Raw genomic sequence first — 24084 nt, forward strand, 5'->3', positions numbered from 1 at the left:
AACCTCAAGGACACGACTCCTTCCTCCCACCTCCCTCAGCCTGCAGGACCAGCCTGAGTGTATCTGGGGTGGGGTCACTATGGCAACATGGGACCCTCCCCACCCCCCTGACTTCAGAAAAGGTAATGGGGGAGTTCAGAAAAATGGAGACAAAAGGACGTCAGCCCTTGGAGGAGTCACTAAATCTCTCTCTGGCCCTCCGGATAGGTTCAGGGATGAGACGCCTGACCTCCCCCTGCCTGTCTTGTGACCTTCCTCTGGTCTTTGAATCCCAGCACAAGAAGCCCCAGTCAAGAAGCCTTTCCTGATTCCCTCAGGCCCAGTTCAGAGGCACTCAAGCCTGGACAACTAAGTGGTAAAGAATAAAGGTTGACAGCAGTTCAGCCCCCTTTAAAGGGTCAAACAACTTTTCTCCATCCTTTCTCCTTTCTGAATTTTCTTCAAAACACCAGGCACGTGTGGCAATCAGCTCCCACTTCCAAGCATGAAAACTGAGGTTCAGATGGGTGCAGGTTCTCACTGAAGGCTCCCAGGGAGGAAGCAGCGGGGCTGGGCCCCAAGCCCTTGGACCTCTGCCTCCAAATCTCAAGCGCTTTTCATGACTGTCCTTCTTGGAAAGGCTGGAGTCACAAGGGGATGACCCTGGGTTAGCTGACTCATTTCAGGGGGTTAGACCAAGTCCCTGCCCCTACCCCATCCCTTCCTTCCCCCTCCTCCCTCCAGGGCAGGCTGATTGCCGAGGTTAAGAAACACTGACAGCATCACAGCTTGATTAGTTGTTTATTTCATTAAATGATTAACGAGGCTACATTGTTTCCCAAATGAGTGTCTAATTTGTGGGGGAAACAGCTGCAGAGGAGGAAGCTGGGTCTGACTCCTGCATCTGGGGTGGGGGTGGGGGAAAGGTCCCCTTCTTCCAGCCTGCAGGGGCCTTTAAGAAAATCTAGGAACAACCTCATTCCCTCCTCTCACCCTTTGGGTTCCTCAGCCCAGAGCACGGCCCCCTCTCTAGAAATAAAACGTCTGGCAACCCAGGCCTGCAGAGGGGACCAAAATCTGTTCCTGGTGGTACTGGAAATGTATTAAACTTTGGGGGTTCCTCCAGCTGATTTATCTTCCTAATTATGTTTGCTTTAGGCGGATATTGAAAAGCATTTCCATTCCCTGAGCACGGCAGGAGAGGGAGGTTGGGAGAAGGGGGGGCATAAACAGTCTGTACTTTGGCGGCTACAGGCTTGAGCCAGCTTTGTACCATAGTCCAAAGTGGAGATGAGAAGCCACAGCCAAAAATCCCACGACAATTGTATGGCAGGTGTGGTCAGGGAGGGGTCAGTCCTCTGGGACCAGACTGAAATCCACCTAGCAGGGCCCCAACCCTCTCCAGCACCTCAATCCAGGACTCAGGGTCCTTGCAGAGGGTCTTGGAGTCAGGCCCTAACCAGGTCTCACTTTAAGAGGGTCAGGTGCAAAGTGCCCTTGCAGCTGTTCCAGAATCCTTGAGATTGGCCCAGATGGACCAGGACAGGGTCCTGCAGGAGAGGGAGGATAAGGAATGTCTGATGAGCCAGGAAGGGGATTTCCTTTCCTCTCAAGACTGGGCCCTGGCATGGGGAAGTGAGACGCTATTTTAGATGACATCTCAGAGCCAAAACCCCCAGCCCCCGTCACCTCATCCAGATAACCATCTATCTATCCAACAACCAAATCTGGTCACTTCATTCTCTGCTTAAAATCCCTCGTGCCCCCTCACATCCTCAGAATGAAGTCCCAGTTCCTTTGTGGGCCCTGCAATTGCCTCACTGGACCTTCTCATCCTGTCTTCTGCCCTCCCACCATGGCAGCCCCAATCATGCCATGCTCTTTCTCATCTCCACATTTTCGCACATGCTATATACCCTCTGCTCAGAGTGCCTTTCCTACCCTTCCCTGCCTGGCAAATTCCTCTTCAACCCTCAAGGACCTGGCTCGGAGGATGGATTTCTGAGGTGGTAAGGAGCTCCCACAGCCAAAGCACCATCACACCTGGGCTACCTCTCTTCCCCACTGGGCTGGCCTTCACAACACAGAGACTGGTCCTTTCAGAATCCCAAGCCAGTATCTGGCACACATTTGGTGCTTAGCGCACATTTGCTGAATGAATGAGGGAGGGGTGGGCTGTGAATTAGTGGGGGATCCCAGCAGATGGGAGGGTAAGCTCTGTGTTCTCTCCCAGAGTGTGTCTGAAGGACTGGCTGGGGCTGGGGGAGGGGAGAGCCATGGATGGTTCCTGGGGGAGAATGTCACCGAAAAGAGGCCAATGGGACCAAAGCCAGAGAGGGAATACAGGACAATGTGAAACCAGACTCCGGAGAAAACAGACCAGCACTGTCTTTCCTGACAAGTGCTCTGGCTGGCCCCTCCGCCGGCTTTCCTTCTCTAGGGGATTGGGGAGATATGACCCTCAACTCACAGCTTGAGCTCCCTCCAAAATCATCAAGGAGCTCAGGATGGAAAGAAGGAGAGAGTCCCTGCCCTAGCCTCCAAGGAGACCCCAGAATCAAACTACTGTCCTGTTGGGAAACTTCACTTTGCACAGGGTCAGCTTCTGGATGTGGAGGCTTCTGATGCCCTCCCTACCCCCACAACTCCCAGGGCACCAGCAGATTCCAAGCCAGGGCTGCAGATGGTGAGCAAGGGGCCTGGACCACTTCAGCAGGACCCCTCCCACATTAGCAGGGGACCCTAGTTGGGCTGAGTAATGAATTGCACATAAGTCCACTTTAAACCCCCTTAATGGCTTTAGGATTGTCTGGCTCATTAACTGAGATGAATATTCCCAGGATAGCTCACTCTCCCATCTCTGGCTCCTAAAATGACACTGCTGATCCAATCCATAGCTTTTTCCTCTGCTCCACCTGTGGGCATCAACAGAGAAGTTCTTCCAAAGTCTAACTTTCCCTCCTACTGCTAGAGACTGGTAGATTGACTTTCTAGAAAGCAACAAAACTAAAGCCACAGCCGTTTTCCATGGACACGGGCTTTATTTGGGGACTGTTGGAGGATGGGAGAGGAAGGGAGCTAGGACTAGGGCAGTAGGTGGGAGAGAGGCTTCTCAACTTTTTTTAATTTAATGCCTGTTGCCTGAAGGTTAGGATGAGTGAGAACAGCTGTAGTGAGAGGAGAGGGAAAGGGAAGGTCAGAGAATAGATACTTTCCTTAGGGAAGGAAGCCATGACCAGGACACGGGGACTGGAGGTGGGGAGGGAAGGCACCCTTCATACACTGAGACTCACCCAAGGTCACTGCTTGATGCCAGCTTCCCCAGGCCCCCGGCCCCATCCCAGCTCCCAGTCCAGATCCCTGCCCTGCTAGCTCCCTCAACTTGCTGTGGAAAGGAGTGGAATGAGGATGTGGGGAATGGTGGCACCCTTCTGCCTCCAGCTCCCTGCCCAGGAGAATTGCTCACTCGCCGGCCCTGAAGTCCCAGCCAGAGTCAGGAGGTCAGGAAGCCGGGGGCCAGCAGGGGGACAACTGTGCCCTCATCTCCCTTCCTCACACTCTGCCCCCACCGGGCCCCTCACATGAGGTTGCAGCTCTTGGCTCTATCCTTGTGTATCTCGCCCTCACTCCCGTTCCCGTTCCCCCGGTCTGGCCGTCCCGCCAGCTGAGCAGATCGCTGCATTCCCCGTCGTGAATCAGTACGGCGCAGCTGCCTATGGCCACGGCCAAGGGAGGCCACTGTGGCCACGTGGAAGACATCTCTGACACTGCGCTCAGAGGACCGGGAGGAGCATTCCACATAGGATACGGCCCCCACCTGCTTGGCCAGCACGGTGCCCTGGAAGAATGGAGTGTGCCGAGAAAGTTACAGGGCTTAGCCTGCATCTCAGCAAGGCGCAGGCAAGCTGAGGGCTGGGGATAGGGGGCGGTCAAGGGACCAGGTCAGAGGTCAGAGCCCAGGGCAAAGGATGAGCCAAGTGGGGGGTTCTCAAATCAGAGACTGAGATGGACAGAGGTGAGGGGTCTAGGCTGGGACTAGGTCAGAGGTCAAGGGTCCCACCTGCTCATGTGTAACAGGGATAAGCCTCTGCTTGGACAGCTCCCTCAGCGTAGCCAGGTCAGTCCGCATGTCCAGTTTACAGCCAACCAGCACAACCTTGGCATTGGGGCAAAACTCCTGAGTCTCCCCTTGCCACTATTTGAAGGAAGAAAACAAGAGTTATGGAGAAGTAGAGAGAGGTACATGAACGCTTGCTCACAGCATGCAAGAACCATGCACCCCTTGGACTCACCCATGTGAGCAAGGAGGTGAAATTGGTGGGTGTGGGCTGAAAATAGGATGGGGTGTGGGAGAAGGAGGGGGAGGAGAGGGACAGGGTGGGGCTCTGCTTCTACCTCAGTGGCCATGAAGGGTCTGCCAGCCTGGTACCATCCCATTCCCACCCTCTTTCCCAAATTTGTTCCTGGGAACAGGCCAATCCCACCCTCCCCTCCCCGCACCGGGAACTGGGGCTGGCTTAGCTGACTTTTGTACATTCACTATGGGCTTTTCTCATGGAAATGGTGGCCAGGAGGGGAGACCACAGGGCTTTACAGATCTCCAAGAGCAGCATTCCCATCCTGTCCATCTGGGGCTCCCTCACTCAAGGCGATGGAGAGGGTGAATAAGGAGTCCCTTGAGTACTTCTCCCCGTTGTCCCCCATCTACCCCAGATGCCACATCCATCCAAGCTCTGACGACTGATTTCCAGGAATCAAGGTAGGGGGATGGGGAAGGATGAGAGCTTCACACATTCTAGCCGATGGCCATGCCTCAGCTGTAATTCTCTCCTCTTGGCCCATGTGGTGTCAGGACCATAGTTTCTGGTCCCTCCCTCTGGGTCTAGCTGTCCCACTGCCCCAGGCTCCCACCTTCTTGAGGACACTGTCCAGTGTTTCTGGTCGGCTAATGTCGAAGCAGATGAGCACAGCATCTGAATCAGGATAGGCCAGAGGTCGGACATTATCATAGTAAGAGGAACCTGAGAGAAGACAGGGAGGGAGGGAACAGACAAGGGTCCTGAGTGTATGGAAGGCCTGAAAGACAATGGGAGATCTTAGCAATCTTGGTCAAGGGATTCTGAGCAGAGAATGGAAAAGAGCTGTATTTCTCCAAGGAGGTGAGCAAACAAAAGGGAGGTTAGATGGCAGAAAACAGCTCTCCACTTCCCTAGGGGGTACTCTGAAAGTAATCATTCTTCCTTGAGCCTTTGAGAGGCTCATGAAATCTCTCAACATTCTCACAAAATTTTGCATGTACTTTCTGAGCTTTGACAGACATCTAAAGCCCTCCAGGGGAGCCAAGTAAAAATTAAAAAAAAAACACCTCCTTTTTTGGAGGAGGGGGAGGGGCAGAGGCAGAGTTCTCCCGCCCTCTCGGGAACTGATCTCAGATTTCTATAGTTCAGTCTTGAGAAGCAGTTCCCTAGCCCCCAAAGAAATTCCAAATGTCTTTCCTAAACCCAGTTCTATCTCCTAAGAAACATGTTCCAAAATAAAAGCCATTCCTTCCCAACTTTCCCAGGTAGGCAGAACCCAGCTGAGGAAATCGATTACTGGGTTTTCTGCCTCAGGACAAGGTTTCCATATGTCTTTGAAAGCTCTGCCTCAGTTTCCCTGCCTTTAAGCAGAACATTGATTTTTCCTTCCTCCTAGAATTGGATGGATGGACTGGGCTGACCTGGAACCTAAGGGTCTAGCCCATGGAGGGCTCGGAGTGGGGACCTGGGAAGTCAGGGTGACCCCGAGGGAGTTGGTTACCTGAAGTGTCCCACATGTTGAGCTCAATGCGGCGCTTGTCGATCTCAAAGCTGGCGGTGTAGTTCTCAAACACGGTGGGGACATAACTCTGCAGACACGGATGGATCAAAATGGGATGCTCCAGTTCCTCACCCCAGACAAATGCCTTCCTTACTCCCATACCCCGTGCAGCCCAGCCCCAGGACACAAGTTGGTCTGGTGTTGGGCAACTGGGAGATCCCGGGAGCGGCTTCCTCAGCGGAATCTCTGCTAGGCTCCCGGACCCCCTCTCGATCCCTCCAGGCCCTAGCTCTTCCCCTCTCCAATGCACAGGACCTAGAGCCCTCTCCGGGACCTCTGGTTCTCCCAAACCCCATTCACCTCATCCTGCTCCCCTATTCTTCTCACCCCAGTCCTCTGCAGTCCTTCCAGAAACCCCATCGCCTCTCTCAGTCCTCCAAGCCCCTCTCGTCCCTGATCATCCCAGCACCCATTTCCGTCCCTCCCCTAAGCTCCAGTCACAGTCCCCTGCGGCCTCAGAGCCCCACTCTCAAGACACCGGTCCCTCACCCCGGGGTAGGCGTCCTTGGCGAACACCTGCAGCAACGCTGTCTTGCCGCACTCCGCGTCCCCCACCACCACGATCTTGCAGCGGCCGCTCTGCCCCTCCATGGTCCCGGCTACGCGTCGGCCCCCCGCGTAGCCCCCCTCCCGGGCCCGGCTGCCGCCTCCCCCGCCGCTGCAGCTGCAGCCGCTCGGGCCGCCGACACCGGCATCCCTCGGGCCCGCGCCGAGCCCCCGCCCGGGGCCGCGGCACCCCCTCCGCCCCGCCCCCAACCCAGCGGCCGCGCCCCCGGCCCCGCCTCCCGCCCTCGCTGCCGGGGGGCGGGGCCCAGAGGATCTAGGCGGGGCCCTGAGAAACCAAGGCCTGGGAGGTGGTTTCTAGCGCGCTGGTGTGGTCTGAGGGACCCCTGCGCGTTTAAGGCAGGCCGAGCAGAGTTTTTTGACCAATTTGATTTCCTTAGGGGTGCGGACGAAGTGGAGTTCGGGAAAGTTCCGAGAGGTAGGGTGGGAGCGAGGCTTGGGCCTTCGGCGTGCCCACGCGTGCACGCCGGTGTGCTAGTGCGGACACGCGCGGGGCAGCCATCCACTCTCTGAACAGGAAGGGGTGCGAATTGATGGGGGTGAAGGGAATCTTTTGGTTCGGTCTACTTCCTCCACACTCAAGTCCAGGCAGGGAGTCTTGGGGATATGTAGGCATGGACTCCAACACACCCACTCGGACAATGGTGACATCATGGCTTTCCGTCCCCATGGTAACGGATGGCCTGGTCTGAGGCTGCAGTGATTTAACAGCGGGCCTGGACTAAGAGGGAAGCGTGGACTGTTTCAATAGCCAGGCGCACGGTGAAAAGTTTTAGGGGAGCTGCGTCCTCTGGTGGATGCTTGGGGAGACGGAGATCTGAAGAAAGAAGAGGAAGATTAACTGCCCAGAGTGACAGTCCTGCTGGAGCCAGAGACAAGCTCTAAAGTTATTTCAGGCTGGATTATTAACGATAATCAAACCTCTGTTTTTCATTTTGCATGGCACCTTTTACCTTTTAAAAGCACTTCTTTAAATAGAGGATACTCGATTTAATTTTATCTTAACCCTGAAAAGATAACTAGAGCAAGCAACATCGTCACCATTTTACAGAAGGGAAAATTGAGGCACAGAGCTTTAACAAAGTCAGATGGAAAGTTTTAAAGGCTTGGTCACCCTACTCCAAGTTTGCCATTGCAAGGCCACACAGAATGGGTCACATATGGGTAGAGTCGGGGCCTGAGAAACAACTTGGTTGGATTTCGCTCCACAGGTGGCTGGCTCCCCACATCTGATGTAAGCTCAGGTTTTGGGATCGTCCTTCAGACTGTCCCCTAACATAATTTTAACTTATTTACTGTGAATAAGTAAGTAAATTAACTAGCGGTCTGCCTGATGCCAAGAATGGCCTCTCGCGGGTGAGTCCCCACTCGTTCTTGGTCTCCAGCAGCGGTCCCGCAGCAGCCGCATCGTGGCCCTGGCCCTTTAAGTTCGCTCACGAAGCCCCGCCCCCGTCCCAGCGCCCCGCCCCTCCCGCTCAGAGTCCGCGGCCTTCTCTAGTCTAGACTCGCTCCCCGCCCTCCCCAGCTGTGCGCTCTCGGTGCAGCTGTGCGCGCAGTTCGGGAGTCCCAGCCATGTCCGCCGAGAGAGAGGTAGCTGAGGCGGCCACCGTGGTGGCGGCGGCCGAGGCAAGGGCAGGAGAAGACGCCCCTTCGCAGCCCCTGAAGGCGGAGGCAACCGGCGAGGCCCAGCCATCCGCGGCCCCGGAAGGGGCCGCCGCCGCTTCGCCGCCGCCGCTGCGCTGCCTGGTGCTCACCGGCTTCGGCGGCTACGACAAGGTGAAACTGCAGAGCCGGCAGGCCGCGCCCCCGGCCCCCGGGCCAGGCCAGCTGACGCTGCGCGTCAAGGCCTGCGGGCTCAACTTCGCCGACCTTATGGCCCGACAGGGGCTGTACGACCGGCTGCCGCCGCTGCCCCTCACTCCGGGTATGGAGGGCGCGGGCGTGGTAATCGCTGTGGGCGAGGGAGTTAACGACCGCAAGGTGAGCGGGCCACCTCTGAGCAGGGCAGGGAAAGGTCGCGCAGGCCACTGGGTAGTGGGACACGAGTGGGCGGGCGCCGGGGGTGTGGCAGGGCGGGGGAAACTGGCACGAATACTGGTAGACGGGCATGGAAGGCGAGGGAAAGGAGCCTGTGTTCTGAGGCTCCTGGAGAACTGGATTTGTATTTGGGGATGGGGGTTTGAGATGGAGTTATTGTCCCCCTCCCTAAACATTTTAATTGTGGCCGCCGCCCAGAATCGGTGGTGGTGGTGATGGGTGGGTGAGTGGTGGTGGGACGGGGGGAAACAATAAGACGCCCATGCGCATGCGCACAACGACCTTTACACCCCCTCCCACCACCAGTAAAACCACAACTGTACCCCTGCCCACTAAACACTCTGCGGGTAATTGTGGTCTGCGACTCAGAGTGACGATTGGGGCCTTTTTCCCCGAGGGAGCTTGAAGAGCTATGTAGTCGGGCTGGGCGGGTGCACATGGCCATGCCAGAGCCCTAGTCACATGCAGCCCCGTGGTCTGTGGGGGTGTGAGGCGGCCCCTCCCAGAGCAGGGCTGTAGAGACAGGCCTGCCCGTCCTGGAGGAGTGGGAGCCTGCCACCGCCCCCTCCCTGCCCTGGCCTTAACTGTCGGTCTGATCGCGGGGGTAGGATTGGGGACTGGGCGGGAAGAAGAAGGGATCGAGATTGGATGTCTGGATATTTGTCTTGGGCTCTCTGTCTGCAATATCTCCTCCAGTGACTCAGCCAGCCGGCCACGACCCGGGGCTGCCCTTGGGAACTTTGGGCGGAACCGCCTCTGCCTTCCTCTCGGAGGACCCTCGCCTCAGAAACACATTTGGACAGGGGAAGGGGGTGTGGCACCATGAGCAGGTTGGCCCAGCTCTGCCAGTCTGTGTCTCTTTTTTTGTTTATCATTAATCTTGGCCACAACCCCAGACACTACAGAGTTCCAAATGACCAGCTTTTTGAGAGACCTTTGCCAGTCGTTTTTTTAGGGGGTTCTTTTCAAATCAGGCCCCTGCAAGAGAGGCCCATCAAATGCAGCCCTCATCTTGCCAGACCTGCAGGTCCCAGATCCCAGAAGTGGAATTCTTGAATTTATTGTACAGGCAAACATCTCCTTCCTCCTTAAAGGATTTCTCCCTGGATTCAGCTTTGGCCCCACCCTTTCCACTGACTTCTAAATAATCCCACTCTGAGAAGATGCTAAGAAGATTTTTTATTTTTGGTTGGGGGAGTTATAGTTATGTTACTGTAACTGCTGAAGGCCACCCACCTAACCTCTTCTGCGCACACTTTCCACTTCATAAGTACAGGATATCCTGTCCAGGGCTAGAATCTAATGTAAGAGGTTGGATTCTGTGGGGAGAGCTCTCCCTTCTTCTTGATACCTGGGCTGGGGAGGGGTCACGGGCCTCCCCTGTGATGTTCTGAGGTCCAAGCATTAACCCGGGTGAATGGACCCACTTCTGGGCCAACCCTGGGACTGGCCACAACCTGGGCTGACCACTGCACTTTTCCCAGCTCTCCTGGGCTATTTCTGAGTTTGCTAGTCCTGAGTCCTGGGGAGGGATGCTTCCATTCCCTAGACCTTATCTCAGGCCAGTGCTTGCAGAGGAAGATTCTAGTCTGCTCTCTGTACTCCTCCTCAGTGGTGGTTCGGGGCTTGAGGACATGAAAAAGGGTATGTGTGGGAGTCCCATTTTTCTGCCCCACGGATCTCAAGTCTTGTTAATATACAGAATTCCCATCATTCCTGGCAGGAACCAAGACAGACCCGGATTGTCCCTTAACAGCACCCACACCTCTCTCTCCATGCTCTTCAGGGAGCCAGGCCTTCCTCCTGAGACTGCCCCCTTTTCCCTGTCCTCCCCTTGACCCCAGTTTTTAAGCTGGAGGGGAAGATGCTGTTTTCTTTGCTCCCTTTTCCCTCCTGAAAGGAGGCTCTTGTGCAGGTGGCTGAGGGTGTGGGCAAGGGGGAGCGGATGCCTTTTCCTAGTAGGTGGGATCATGTGACTTTCCTTGTCTGTCACCCCTCCCCCTATCTCTGGGTGAAGGTTCTTTCTGAGCCCTCAGTACTGGCTCAGATTCTTCTCCTGAGGTAATCGCACCCAGCCCTAGCTGCTGCACTTTGGTGTGACCCTAACCAAGCACTGCCCTCTTCCTTCATCGTTTGGATTGGTGACCTCCCCTCCTTGTCACTGCTATTGTCATCACTGTGGTCATTATTATTAGCTAACACCTCTAAGTTCTCACTGTGTGCTGGACATTAGGCTAAAAATCACTGAGTGATTTTTTTGCCACTTAATTCTCATTAACTGCCCTGTTTTACAGATAAGAAAACGGGCCCAAAAAGGTTAGATAATTTTTATTTGCCCAAGGTCAGACTGGCAATACAGTGGAGCCCATTTTTAAACCAGTGCTTCATGCTGCCCCAACTGGAAGCTTCTTGCATTCAGGGATCTTACACAATAGCAAAGTGTAAGATCTGTCAGATGGAGATGAGGATTGTATCTACCTCAGGGAGCTGATGAGGATTAATTGAATGTTTGTATATAAAACACAATAGGGCCTGGCCCTTCCTTGGTAAACAGCTGATAAAGGTAAGTTGTTGTTTTTGATGATATTATTATTATTGTTGCTGTGAGTACTGCTGCTGTTTGTACTGTTACTTCATTGTCGGGAAGAGGGCCTTGTGCGTAGTGGAAGGGTGAATGAATGATGCTCTTTTTCCACTCTTCAAGGTAGGGGATCGGGTGATGGTGTTGATCCGGTCAGGCATGTGGCAGGAGGAGGTGACTGTGCCTTCGGTCCATACCTTCCCGATGCCAGAGGCCATGACTTTTGAAGAAGCTGCTGCCTTGCTGGTCAATTATATCACAGCCTACATGGTCCTCTTTGATTTTGGCAACCTACGACCTGGCCACAGCGTCTTGGTACACATGGCTGCAGGTGACAGGCACCCTCCATTTATCCCCCTTCCTTACCCCACTCAGATTTCATTCCAGGCCCCTTCCCTGCAGCACGTCTGGACTGTTGTCATGGCAACACCAGGCTGCTTCATCCTATGGTGCCCAGAGGCCTCTGCAGTGTTGTTGCCGTGGTAACATTCAGGCACCAGGTCCAGCCTGGTGTGCTATCCATAGCAACGTGCCCTTGCTCAGCACCCCCTCCTTGCCAGCCACCCTCCCCCCAATTCTCAATCTTGGAAATTAGACATGGGATGAGGGGAGAAAGCCTCAAGAAGAGTCCAGGCAAAATGGATGGGCTGGATCCTTGAGAGGCGAAAGGGAGGGTGGTGGCTAGGTGACTCCATACCCCCTCCTTATGAAAGTGTCTTGCTTTAGGGGGTGTGGGTATGGCTGCCCTGCAGCTGTGCCGGACAGTGGAGAACGTGACGGTGTTTGGAACGGCCTCAGCCAGCAAGCATGACGTGCTGAAGGAGAATGGAGTCACACACCCCATCGACTACCACACGACTGACTATGTAGATGAGATCAAGAAGATCTCCCCCAAAGGTCAGGGCATGGGAAGGGGTAGGATGGCATGGGACAGGGAGGGGGTCTCCAGATCTGAGGATCCTAATGCTGTTCCTGGGCCCCTTCCTCTGTGACAGGAGTGGACATCGTCATGGATCCTCTAGGGGGAGCAGATACTGCGAAGGGCTACAACCTCCTCAAACCCATGGGCAAAGTGGTCACTTACGGTGAGTCAGTGGGTCAGGGATGGAGTAGGAGGGAGAAGCAGGGTGGACCTGAGAGGTGGGACATGGGGCCCCCAGCTTTTGAATGCAGGTTCCTGTGTTCTGTAGAAAGCACCAGGGTTAGGATGGTCCTGGATATTGCATTCAGATTGCTGTCTCCTGGGTGCAGCTACCCTCTTTCTCTTTCATGAGTCACAGCCAGTTCTGGTTCTTAGTTGTGGATTATTCCTGATGCAATATCACCCAGTCTGCTTTGCTCTGCCCTACCTCCTGGGCTTCTTGAGCAATTATCATTCAAAAAACTACTTCACACCAAAAATAAATAAATGAAGATTAGAGCAATTTTTGAGTCAGCTAAAGTCCACTTAGGCCAGGTAGCCAGCAGGTGGGAGGGTCTCCTGTCACTCCTGGGCGCTGGTATGGATAATTGTAAGGGGCCCGCAAGGGACAGAGGAGTGTGGGTCCAGACATACCGGCATGTGCCTGGCACCTGGATTCACAGGCTGTACGTCCTCGCCCCTCAGGAATGGCCAACCTGCTGACAGGCCCCAAGCGGAACCTGATGGCCCTGGCGCGCACATGGTGGAATCAGTTCAGCGTGACAGCGCTGCAGCTGCTGCCAGCCAACCGAGCTGTGTGCGGCTTCCACCTGGGCTACCTGGAGGGCGAGGTGGAGCTGGTCAGCGGTGTGGTGGCCCGCCTCCTGGCTCTGTACAACCAGGGTCGCATCAAACCCCACATCGATTCGGTGTGGCCCTTTGAGAAGGTGAGTGTGATGGCTTTGCAGGGAGGGCCCAGGTAGGACCCAGTAAGGCTGGGGTCCCAGGGGGAGGCTGCCTGGGAGGAGGGGGGCCAGCAGCACTGGGGGCAGAGTCTTGTCTTCCTCTCCAGGTGGCAGATGCCATGAGGCAGATGCAGGAGAAGAAGAATGTGGGCAAAGTCCTCCTGGTGCCTGGGCCGGAGAAGGAGAACTAGGCCAGGGGCTGGAAGACCCTCGGGGCCCAGGGAAGAGAGAAGCTGGGAAGCCATGCACTGCTGGCCACCAGCCCCTCGCAGTTCATCCCCTATCACAATGCGCTGCCCTCTCCCCGCAAAGGTCTCCGAGGTGATGCCCTCTCCCCTGCCCTGTTCTTTCTCTTTGGTCAGGGCTTCCCCCCTCCCCTTCCTGCCCTCTGAAGAGGCTGGGAAGTGACCACTTGGATGTCTAGGCCCTGCCAAGGGGACAGGGAGGGTCAGAGGGAGGCCGGCTGCTTCCTGCCCCCTCTCTGTCCCCGGGCCTGCTGTGCTGCTTTGTGCCAAGGTTAGCCAGTCCCTTCCCATCCTGTTCTGTGTGCTTCCGCCTCCGCCTCATCTCCCTTCCTGCCCCTGCCCCACACCTCCCCAAAGAATTGAAATGTCAGCTCAGGATATGGGGCCAATCTGTGTGAATCCAGCATGTCCCTGTCTTGCCCTAGCCAGCACCCACCTTGTCGCATGGCCTCGTCCTCTTGTCCCTAATCTCTCAAGCACAATCGGGCTCCTTCCACCTCCCAGTGTTCCGCCACTCTCAACCAGGGGTGCCTCTTCCAGCAGGGGTGGGAGTCAGACCTGCTCCCCTAGGTCACCGCTCTGGGAGGGACACAGAGCCTCCTCACCCTTCACTGAGTTCTCTGGATTTGTTCTCAGTGCCTTAGCATGGAAACCTGTGCTTGTGTATGTGGGGCCCCTGTCTCACCTCCTCAGCCCCGTCCTCCCCAGTGCCTTCCTTGTTCTGCTGGAGCTGGGGCTTTGCTGCTCCCCAGTCCCACAACACTGCCAAAAATCTGTGTTTGTGCTGGTGGGTGCGGGGCCAGCCCCTGGCCCCCTGGGGCCTGTGCCATGTCCTGTCTCCGGGGCTGTCATTTCTCTATGGTGGTTGAGGAGAAAGAGGTGGGAAGCTTTCTCAGCCTTGCAGCTAAGTGTGGCATTTACCAGCCAGAGCTCTGAGAGGCGATGCCATCTGTCTCTTGTTCTGGGACCAAAGTAAAAATCAAAGCACATTCCCCATGTAGTCAAGGGAGGCCCACTGCCTTCTCAGAGCAGGGAGGCAGCTTTTCAAACTCAGCCCCAAACTTTGTTTACATGGGTGGGGAGGTGGAACAGGGCATCAAAGCGGGATGTTTAGGACCTAGGCCACTGGAACCGAAGTGGGGACTTCCTAGGGTAGGGGTTTAAGTCCCTCTACTCTCAGACCTGGAATTGGGGGGGGTTATTGCCCGAGCTGTTGCCAATGGGAGGTGGGAGGAGGGGTTCAGCCTCTTCATCATCTGAATGAGGCCTAAATGTGCGAAGTGCGATTTCCGCTTTTGTGTCCCCTCTGCCCCGCCATGACCGAAGCTGCCTTTGTGTCTGTGTCAATAAAAAGCCAAACCCTGGGTCCTGGATGTTGCCTCTGAGAGTGGAGGGGAAGGTGAGCTCATGGAAGGCCAGTGCTGATAGGGGAAAGCTAGGGCTTCGCCCTCCCCTGAGTCTCCTTCCGTGCCCTAATCACGTTTCCTTTCATGAAGCGGAATGAGGAAGAAGATCATGCGATGCAGGCACTTTTACTGTCCTTGGGCAGTGTTTCACAACTGTAATCCCGGCCACTGTTGACTGGCACAGTCTCTCTCATATATACACACCCAACCCAACCTGCTTGGCAGAGAAGTGGGGGTGATGAGCAGGGGAGAGGCTCCTAGCCCGATTTGGCCGTGAAGACCGCCAGGCCCCGATGTCCCAGGGGTACGACTCTCAAGGCTTCCACCTCCCCGCCCCCACGGGTGGGCTTCTGGAAGTGGACCTCCAGGATGTCTTGCAGCTCCGGGCCATCCAGGACATCGGGAATGTTGAGCACCAGTACCGCCTGGGGTACCAGCTGGGACCTGACCTGGAAAAGGAGCCAGGAGATGGGCAAGGGCCATCATGGGAATTGGGCTTGGGGCAAAGGTCGGGGCAGGTGGCGAGCATAGGAGTATGGGACGGGGCAGGAGGCCTGGAGAGGTTGGCAGCAGGTAGGTCATTGGGGTTTCGGGCTCTGATCCTTCTTTGAGCAAGTTTCTGGCAGGCAGGCAGGCAGGCCACCTGGCCCGTCCCCATTCTCCACCCTCCCACTTACCTCAGCCTTCTGGATCGTCCCACTCACGTAGGGAGAGACTCTCAGAGGGACCTGCTGCTTTCCCAGGGGCACTGTGAACTGGCCAGTCTGGCACAGGCGCTGGGCCACTGCAGGGACAGGGAGCAGGGGAGCTTCAACATCAGGGGCATCTTTCCCGTGGTCTGATGCCTCTGCTGTCATCTCACAGACAAGGCCCTCACCTCCATCCTTAGCGAAGCCCAGCATGACACCCCCTTGCAGCAGTTCTCGCATCTCCACATCGCCACCCCCGTTCTTGGTCTTGCCAAAGAAGATCTCCAGCTTGTCCAGCAGCTCCTCCTCACTCAGCTTGAGCTCGGCAGGAAACCCACTGACCAGCACTCTCTGGTCACTCATCTGGCTGGACACCTAGTGGGAGACAGATGGGGCTGGTCCCAGGCCCAGCCCCAGTCTCCTGTGCCATGATGCCCTCCCACATGGCCCAGGCCCCTGCCACTCGATCACCTGGATGGTGGTCAGCATGGGCAGCTCCAAGGGCTGGACCTGTACCCGCAGCCAGAACTCTTCCACATTGATCTTATGCTCCTTTTGCTGCAGCACCTGCTTAGCCACTGGGTGGGGGGAGGAGGGTCAGTGCTAGGAAGCCTGCCAGCACCTCCCTCCCAAAGTTTCCCCAAGCTCACCATTGGGATCATCAAAAATGACCAGCGCAGAACCTCCAGGCAGAGGGTAACAGATTTGCAGTTTGGAAATCACAGACTTGGCCATTTCCCTGTCCTGCTGAATGTGTCCTCGAAACACCAGGGGGGCCTCAGGTACCGGGAATGGGACCTGGAGGTGGGGAAGGAGAGGCTGATGCAGACGTCAGGGTTGGGAGAATTACCCACTCCCTCCCAGGAGGAAAGCACCCCAGTTACAGGTGATTGATGCTAAGGGCCAGGAATAAACACATTTACTGAAAGAAGAGCTGGATGAGTAAGCAAATGGATGCAGGTCACACATGTACTGGGACTTTACATACAAGATCTTAGTTTGTCCTCACACAAGCCTGTGAGGTAGGTAGCTCCCCTTTACAGAGAAGAAAACAGGTTCAGAGAGTTCAAGTAACACACTCGAAATCACACAGCACAGAAATGGCAGAACCAGGAGCGAAACTAAGAACTCCCCAGCTCTTTCTTTCAGGCCACATCCCCTCCCAGCTTGCCTTGTCTTTGGGGACGTCCCTGAGCTTCCTTCTCAGCTCCTGCAGCCTCATCTTTAGTCTGGCCTGTTCCTCCTGGAGTGTATGGAGGGCCTGTTTGAAAGAGAGGAACCATCAGACATCCACCCACCTTTTCAGAGAATGAATGAGCCAGGGGAAGGGGGCCCCTGTTCTGGACTCTCCAGGAGCATAGACGATGCTTGGCCCAAGAACAACCTAGCCCCTTTATCCTGCCCTGGGCTTGTCCTGGCCCAGCCTGGCTGCCCTCATCTCAGCTGCTCTGAAAGGCAGGAGCCTTTGCAGCAGCCAAGGCTGGGTCATTCCTGGAGACCTAAAGGTTAACAAACAGTGGTCGAGCTCCTGTTGTGAGGTGCTGGGCATGACACAGGCCAGTATTAAACAGTACTCAAGACAGTGATCACATGAGTGATGGTGGAAGACGGATGGCAGGAGTTTAGAGGTGGGACAGTTCCTAAAGTGGGTACCACAGCGAAGGAGACCTCCAGGAGGAATAGGGGCTTAGAGTTGCAAAATGTCATAACGCTATCAACAAACATTTATTAAGTACTTACTATACGTCAGGCATGTGCTAAGCCCTTAGTATGGATTATGTCACTCACTTCTTGCAACAAACTTAGGAAATAAATACCCCTCTCCTTATTTTGTGGAGGAAGAAACTCAGAGAAGTCAAAGGACTTGCCCAGTCATTTGGCCCTGGACAGTCTGACTCCAGACTTAATCTGTCCTTGATAGTTGAAGAAATCATACTCAGAGTGGGGAAGTAATTGACTCCACATCTCCCAGCTTGTCCCATGACTGCCACTCTTTTCCACTGTACCAAGCAGCTTTTCAGGCTGGGTGTGATTTGGAGCAGGTCCAGAGAGAGAGAGAGAGAGGACAACACAGGCAGGGGAATGACACAGGGGTAGGAATAAATGCACCTTTGTTTGTAGGATGGAGAGCTCACCCTGCGGTTGGAAGCCTGATAAATAAGGTCAGCTCAGGGAAGTGTGAGCTCACTGGGAGGATGGGGCTCTGTCTTGGCCATCTCTGTGTCCCCAGTGTTCAGCAGAGTCCCTGGCACAAAACAGGCATTCAGTAAATGTGTGTTGAATGAATGAATGAAAGAATTGAACGAATGACAGAACGGGAGCCTATTATAGAGGGCCTTGAAGAAATTCAATGTGAGTTCACTATTTTAAGCAGAGGAAAACTAGGGCTTAATCAAATACTGCTGGTTAATGAGTAGTGAGAAATACTCAGGGGTTGCAAATTGAGTGACTCTGAGGTTCAGTTAGATGACATCAAAGAGTCAGGAGAGCCAGTGTAGTGCGAGAGGTGGGGACAGTGACAGACTGGAGAGAGCATGTCTCCACTCAACTGGCAGCCCCTTCTCAGCTCAAGCCAAGGTTTTTCACATGGGAATGTGGTTCTAGTGTGTGTGTGTGTATATATATGTGTGTGTATATATATATACACACACACACGTGTATATATACTGTAACTTCCTTTTCCTAAGGGAAATCAGAAATCTAGATTTTTATTTGAAAATGATGGCTTGATTTTTAAAGAAATATGAAAAATAAAATACATTCATGAGTCGGATTCAGTCCTTAATCCATCCTCTTTTTACTTCTGCTTTAAGTCTTGATCTAATTATACATATTATTTGAAAATCTGGTAATTGGCAGTGCTATTTAATAAATAGCTTTAAATAAATAAGTAAATTTATTTTTAAAAGCTTAATATTTTTTTCTCATAATTCAAGCGGGGGGGTTTTCAGTAGGAAAATGTGGAACTAGTGAAGATTTCTGAAAGGGGGAGTGAGGTGATGGACATAGTGTTTACAAGAGCTTAATCTACCAGTAAAAAAACAGGCAGATGACCTAAATAGACATTTCTCCAGAAAAGACATACAGATGGCCAACAGGCATATGAAAAGATGCTCAACATTGCTAATTATTAGAGAAATGCAAATCAAAACTGCAATGAGGTACCACCTCACATCAGTCAGAATGACCATCATCAAAAAGTCTACAAATAGTAAACGTTGGAGAGGGTGTGGAGAAAAGGGAACACTCCCACACTGTTGGTGGGAATGTAAATTGGTGTAGCCACTATGAAGACCAGTATGGAGGTTCCCTAAAAGAAAAGATACATACACCCCAATGTTCACAACAGCATGATTTACAGTAGCCAAGGCATGGAAGCAGCCTAAGTTTCCATCAACAGATAAACGGAGAAAGATGAGGTGTGTGTACACACACACACACTCTAGAATATTACTCAGCCATAAAAAAGAGTGAAATAATGCCATTTGCAGCAACATGAATGAACCTAGAGTTTATTACACTACGTGAAGTAACCCAGAAAGACAAATAACGTGTATCACTTATATGTGGAATCTAAAAAAAAATACAAGTGAACTTATTTACAAAACAGAAACAGACTCACAGACATAGAAAATAATCTTAGGGTTACCAAGGGGAAGGGAAGAGGGATAAATTAGGAGTTTGGGATTAACAGATATACACCGCTATATATAAATAAAATAAACAACAAGGACCTCCTGTATAGCACAGGGAACCGTAATCAGTATCTTGTATTAACCTATAATGGGAAGGAATCTGAAAAAAATATATCTGTATATATATGTGTATGTAACTGAATCACTTCGCTGAAACTGAGCCAACAGTGTAAATCAACTATACTTAAAAAAAAAAAAAAAAAAAAAAAAAAAAGAGAGCTCAGTCTGACAGTGACGGCAGGATGAACTGGAGCAGCAGGGACTGCGGAGTGAGGAAAACCAACCAGATGCTGTGGCTCTCATTCTCAGAGACATGGCAGGAGCAGACCCAAGCCACCGGCAGTGGGCCTAAGGAGCACATGCGGATGAGTATATCCCATGAGGAAAAGCCCTCAGTCTCTAGATGTTTGTATTAAGGACTCAGAGGGGTCGGACTGGAGAGATGACGCCACGGTTGCAGACCTGAGTGCCCAAGGGTCTGGTATAATGCCATTGACCCAGCAGGCCAGGGAAGAGAGCCAGTAGTTACTGGGCACCTGCTAAGTGCCAGGCACAGTTGGACTCCATCCCATTTAAGGATCACAAAACTGCCTCCTGTCTTCAACTCCCAACTGAAACTTCTCTTTTACAGACGTCTTAAGGACAACACAGGCTGATTGTAGTCACTTACTTGAATTCAACCAAACAAGCTATTTATTTACATAACATGATAACATGGTCTCTAAATGCAAGCCAACATCCAGCTGGTGCTCAGCTGAAAAAAGACGCTATCCATTCTATGTTGTGCTCATTGAGAGACTGTAAATTGTGGATACTCAGGGGTGAGTTAGTGATTTAAGTTTCATTAGACTACATGTATTCTTCTGCCTTATGTGCCAAGTTTAGAGCCTAACCTCCTGTAAGATAAAATCTCATGCTCTCTTTGTTCATCCCGGCAGTATTGGGAGGCCATGTAGCATAATGGTTAAGACCACAAATTCTGGGGCCAAACCTCTGGGGCTTACATCTCTTACTACTGCAAGACAATGGGCAAGTTATTTAATTCTTCATGCCTTGGTTTCTTCATCTGTAAAATGGGAATAGCAATTTCCACCTATATATAATTTTATTTGGAACAGTAGTTCCTGGTATATGATGAGTGCTATGTTAAATGTTTTATATTTTAATAATCCCCACTTGATACATAAGGAACCTGAGATTCATCAGGGTTAACTAATGGGCCAAAGTAAGTCAAACCGAAGGCCGTTGAAGACACACAGAGTCAGAGACAGGGCTTGCTGGACAGGACTCTGAGTTGGAAAAGTATGTGGCAGAGCTTGTTCAGGGACAGAGACTTAAAATGTCATCTTTCAGGGTCGCAGAACCCTTTGAATCTCTAATGAAAACGATGGATTGGATTCTCTCTCCAGAAAAACGCACAGTCACACAAGGAATTCAGGAGTGCCTGAGATGCAGGTTATAGAAGATACCTAGCCAAGGGTCAGGAAAGATAAAGGAATGCAGAGAATAAAAAGAAGGCCTGGTCAGTGCTCGCTTTGGCAGCACATATACTAAAACTGGAACGATACAGAGAAAGTTAGCCTGGCCCCTGAGCAAGGATGACCCACAAATTCATGAAGCGTTCCATATTTTTAGTGAAGTAAGCCAGAAAGAGAAAGAAAAATACCATATGGCATCACTCATATGTGGAATCTAAAAAAAAAAAGAAAAAAGACACTAATGAACTTATCTACAAAACAGAAACAGATTCACAGACATAGTAAACAAACTTATGGTTACTGGGGGTAGAGGGGGTGGGAAGGGATAAATTGGGAGTTCCAGATTTGCAGATACTAACTACTATATATAAAGTAGATAAACAACAAGTTTCTTCTATATAGCACAAGGAACTATATTCAATATCTTGTAGTAACCTATAATGAAAAAGAGTATGAGAATGAATGTGTATTTATATGTATGACTGAAACATTATGCTGTACACTAGAAATTGACACAACATTGTAAACTGACTATACTTCAATTAAAGAAAAAAAAGAAGGCATGGTCAGAGATAAGCAGAGCCAGGGCCAGAGACACAAAAGAGGAGGAGTGACGAAACAAGCAGAAGAAAAGGAGGGTTACAAGAAGTCCCCTCCCTCACTTGTTTCCTCACTCATTCATGCAGCCATCAGCTACTGGGCATCTACCATGTACCAGGCCCTGTTCTAGGCTCTGGGGATACCGTGATGAACCAGACAAAATTTCCCTGTGGAATTTACATTCTAGGGGATGAACCAGATATAAACAGAACAAATAAATAAAATCTGCAATATGTTAGTGATAAATATTATGGGCAAAAACAAAGCAGAGAAGGAAGGACAGAGAATGCTGGAGTACAGTTTTAAATAGGGTGAGCAGAGTAGGCCTTACTGAGATGTTATTTGATCATATACTTGAAGGAGATAAAGGAGCAGACTATGTGTATGTGTGAGGGAAGGTCCTATGCAGAGGGAGCAGCAAGTGCAAAGGCCCTGAGGTGAGAGTGTGTTATGTGTTTATCTGAGGAAGAGAAAGGAGACCAGTGTGGCTGGAGAAGAGGGAGTGGGGAATAGCTGGCCATGAAGTCACAGAGAAAACAGGGTGGGATCATGCAGGGTCTTTTATATAAAGTGAGGTGGGAAGCTGCAAGCAGGCTTAATTGTTAACAGGATGACTTGGCTGTTGAGTGAATAGGCAGATGCAGGGAAAGGGCACAGGGAGATGGCTGAGGAGGTCATTACAATGTCCAGGTGAGCAATATTGACGGCCTGGACCAGGTGGTAGCAGCGGAGGTGGTGAGGAGCTGTTAAAAGTTTAGGATGAAGTTCCTGATGGATCGGAAATATGACGTGGAAGAAAGAGAAGAGTCTCAGATGACCCAAGCTGTTAGGCCTGAACAACTGAGGAGAAGGAGAGCCATGTGCTGAGAGGGGGACTATCTTGGGTGGAAGAGATTGGGGTTTCTTTTGAACATGTCAGGGATGACTGCCTGACATCCCAGGGGAAGCATATAGTGGCAGTTAACTCAATGGATCTAGCATTCAGGGAAGAGGTCCAGGCCGTGAATGTAAATTTGAGAATTATCCATGCAGAGATATTTGAAATCACAAAACTAAATGAAATCAACAAAAAGAGGTCCAAGGGCTGATGTCTGGGGCATCCAACACTAAGAAGTCAGGGGAATATGGAAGAAACAGCTGGGGAGAGTGCAGAGGAGTGGCTGGTGAAACCCGAAGGGAGGGGTGGGAAGTGGGGAAGAACAGGTTTAAGGGGAGGAGCCCACAGCTGTGCCAAAGGCTGCTAACAGGACTTCCGCCAAGAAGCACGAGAAAGATGGCTGAGATTGAGCAACAAAAACACAGTCCTGCTTATCTTAAGGAAATGGTCAGAAGTTCATGTACAAGGATGATTATTGTAGCCTTGTTTACAACAGAGAAAAAAATATCTACATGTCCAACAAGACAGAAACAGCTAAACAAATATAAAATCCTATGCAGCAATTAAAAGACACAGTAATGAAGAACATTTAACAAGAAAAATGCTAACAAAAAGCCAAAAAATCAAACTGTATACAAATATGTTTCCTATTCTGTTGATTTAAAACATTGTAATTCATTTATTTTTCCTTTAGAAATATTTTATTAAATCTTAAATGTACAACAGCTTAACTCTACACTTGCATTATAATTCATAAGGTTATTTATTAAGGCATAAAAACATAAAAACCCTGGGAAGACAAACACCACAATGTTATTAATAGAGATTGTCTCTTGATAATGAATTTAGTGTGTTTAAAGAAATACAGTTTCCTGAATCCACTTTCCTTCTTTCCTTTTTAATATGTTAAGGGCCCTTTAAAAAAGCAGTTTTAGCTGAGAGGTAGGAGTGAGGTGAGGGCAAATCAAGATCATCTTGGGGAAATAAGGAACATGTGTTGAGCGCTTAGTTTGTGTCAAGCAGTGTGCTAAATTATTACTGTATTAACTTAGAGATCATTTCGTTTAATTCTTGCAGGTGGGTGTTCTTGTGTGGAAGTGTTACTATCACTCCCATCTTACAGACAAGGAAACAGGCCTTAGATTTAAACTTTAGAGAGGTTAGTAACTTGCCCAGGGCCACACAAGGGGAGGAGCCAGGATTTGGAACCAGGCAGACTGTAGAGCCTGCAGTCTTTCTTACTACATCTGAGGGGCAAATGAAAAATTTCTAAGCAAGAGACCTGTATATTTGTAACAGATGGGGTAGCATCAGGGAGAGAAAGACTAAAGAAACTGGGGAGGGGATGAGATTCACTCAACAGCTGTTTACTGAGCGCCTGCTGCATCCCAGGCACAGTGCTAGGTGCTGGGGATCAACGGTGAGCAGGCTGAGACAGAGGACTGGCCCTCACAGGGCTCGGTCTGGCACGAGCAGGTCGGGAAAGGGGGGACCACAGCAGCCAAGGGGAAGGTTAGTTCTCAGAGGTGGAACACTTCCTCCTCTCACCCTAAAGAGAGCCCAAGGTTAAGCTGAGATGAAAATATAAGGAGGGGAGAGATTTGTTGGGGAAGATCTCAGGAGATAAAGGAGTGAGCAATTCTTAAACCTTTAGAATTATCATTAGATCAAACTTTCAGGGTCGCAGAACCCTTTGAATCTCTAATGAAAACAATGGATTGGATTCTCTCCAGAAAAACGCACAGTCACACAAGGAATTCAGGAGCGCCTGAGATGCAGGTTATAGACCTGTCTTTGAGGTCATGGGTTAGTGGACCAACTCCATGGCGGAGAGGGAATCCCAGCCACGTCTCTCCCCAGACCTTCAGCAGGTCTAAGACATGGGCAGGGAGGCTCGGTGGCCAGGTCCTGAGGTACCTGCAGAATCCCCGCCAAGAGGAATGCTCCTCCTCTTTTCCCCACCCCCAATACTCTCCTCACCAGCATGGGTCTGGTGTCCGGTTGGCAACAGCCAAGTCTTCAGAGCTGGGTACAAAGTGGCAGAGTCCACTGCGACTAAACTCTTTCTTGCACCTGGAGGAGCTCTAGTTTCTACCAGCAGAGCCTGAAATACCCTCCTTAGGGTTCTTATGTGGGCCCTTTGCTTTCACTTTCAATTCAGTGGAATCCCTGCCCTTCCGTCCTCACACGCCCCAGCCGGCTTCTCCA

The 24084-nt window shown here is 51.7% G+C and overlaps 3 protein-coding genes and 1 non-coding gene across 4 annotated transcripts; 2 read left to right on the plus strand and 2 right to left on the minus strand.

The window, feature by feature from the left end:
- Positions 1–3000: 3000 nt before the first annotated feature.
- RND2 (Rho family GTPase 2) lies at positions 3001–6578 on the minus strand. Its single transcript, XM_006199481.4, has 5 exons — positions 6328–6578; positions 5779–5866; positions 4891–5000; positions 4040–4174; positions 3001–3817 (listed from the first exon to the last, which is right to left on the minus strand). Exons 1-5 carry the CDS (start codon positions 6427–6429, stop codon positions 3557–3559), a joined length of 696 nt encoding a protein of 231 aa, XP_006199543.2. The 5' UTR covers positions 6430–6578; the 3' UTR covers positions 3001–3556.
- Positions 6579–7887: 1309 nt separating this feature from the next.
- Positions 7888–14495, plus strand: VAT1 (vesicle amine transport 1). Its single transcript, XM_006199194.4, has 6 exons — positions 7888–8382; positions 11144–11351; positions 11747–11917; positions 12016–12105; positions 12627–12868; positions 12994–14495. Exons 1-6 carry the CDS (start codon positions 7975–7977, stop codon positions 13075–13077), a joined length of 1203 nt encoding a protein of 400 aa, XP_006199256.2. The 5' UTR covers positions 7888–7974; the 3' UTR covers positions 13078–14495.
- A 152-nt stretch (positions 14496–14647) lies between these two features.
- IFI35 (interferon induced protein 35) lies at positions 14648–24084 on the minus strand. The gene is made up of 7 exons (XM_006199195.4): positions 23857–24084; positions 16398–16487; positions 15877–16024; positions 15698–15804; positions 15415–15601; positions 15215–15321; positions 14648–14986 (listed from the first exon to the last, which is right to left on the minus strand). The coding sequence occupies exons 1-7, from the start codon at positions 23860–23862 to the stop codon at positions 14795–14797; spliced, it is 837 nt and encodes a 278-aa protein (XP_006199257.2). The 5' UTR covers positions 23863–24084; the 3' UTR covers positions 14648–14794.
- LOC116283751 (U6 spliceosomal RNA) lies at positions 20448–20554 on the plus strand. The gene has a single exon (XR_004193462.1). It is a non-coding gene; the product is annotated as a U6 spliceosomal RNA (small nuclear RNA).

The sequence above is a fragment of the Vicugna pacos genome, chromosome 16 (genome assembly GCF_048564905.1).
Source record: "Vicugna pacos chromosome 16, VicPac4, whole genome shotgun sequence".
Lineage (NCBI taxonomy): Eukaryota > Metazoa > Chordata > Mammalia > Artiodactyla > Camelidae > Vicugna > Vicugna pacos.

Bases quoted from the DNA above. Each gene is read 5' to 3' on its own strand.
- RND2 (XM_006199481.4), bottom strand. From the start codon at position 6,429: ATGGAGGGGCAGAGCGGCCGCTGCAAGATCGTGGTGGTGGGGGACGCG. The intron at 5,867-6,327 runs GTGAGGGACCGG...CCGTGTCTGCAG, and splicing joins CCAAGGACGCCTACCCCGGG to AGTTATGTCCCCACCGTGTT. The intron at 5,001-5,778 runs GTAACCAACTCC...GTCTTCTCTCAG, and splicing joins CAACATGTGGGACACTTCAG to GTTCCTCTTACTATGATAAT.
- VAT1 (XM_006199194.4), top strand. From the start codon at position 7,975: ATGTCCGCCGAGAGAGAGGTAGCTGAGGCGGCCACCGTGGTGGCGGCG. The intron at 8,383-11,143 runs GTGAGCGGGCCA...CCACTCTTCAAG, and splicing joins AGGGAGTTAACGACCGCAAG to GTAGGGGATCGGGTGATGGT. The intron at 12,869-12,993 runs GTGAGTGTGATG...CTTCCTCTCCAG, and splicing joins CGGTGTGGCCCTTTGAGAAG to GTGGCAGATGCCATGAGGCA.
- IFI35 (XM_006199195.4), bottom strand. The intron at 15,805-15,876 runs GTGAGCTTGGGG...CCCCCCACCCAG, and splicing joins CATTTTTGATGATCCCAATG to TGGCTAAGCAGGTGCTGCAG. The intron at 14,987-15,214 runs GTAAGTGGGAGG...CTCCTTTTCCAG, and splicing joins GGACGATCCAGAAGGCTGAG to GTCAGGTCCCAGCTGGTACC.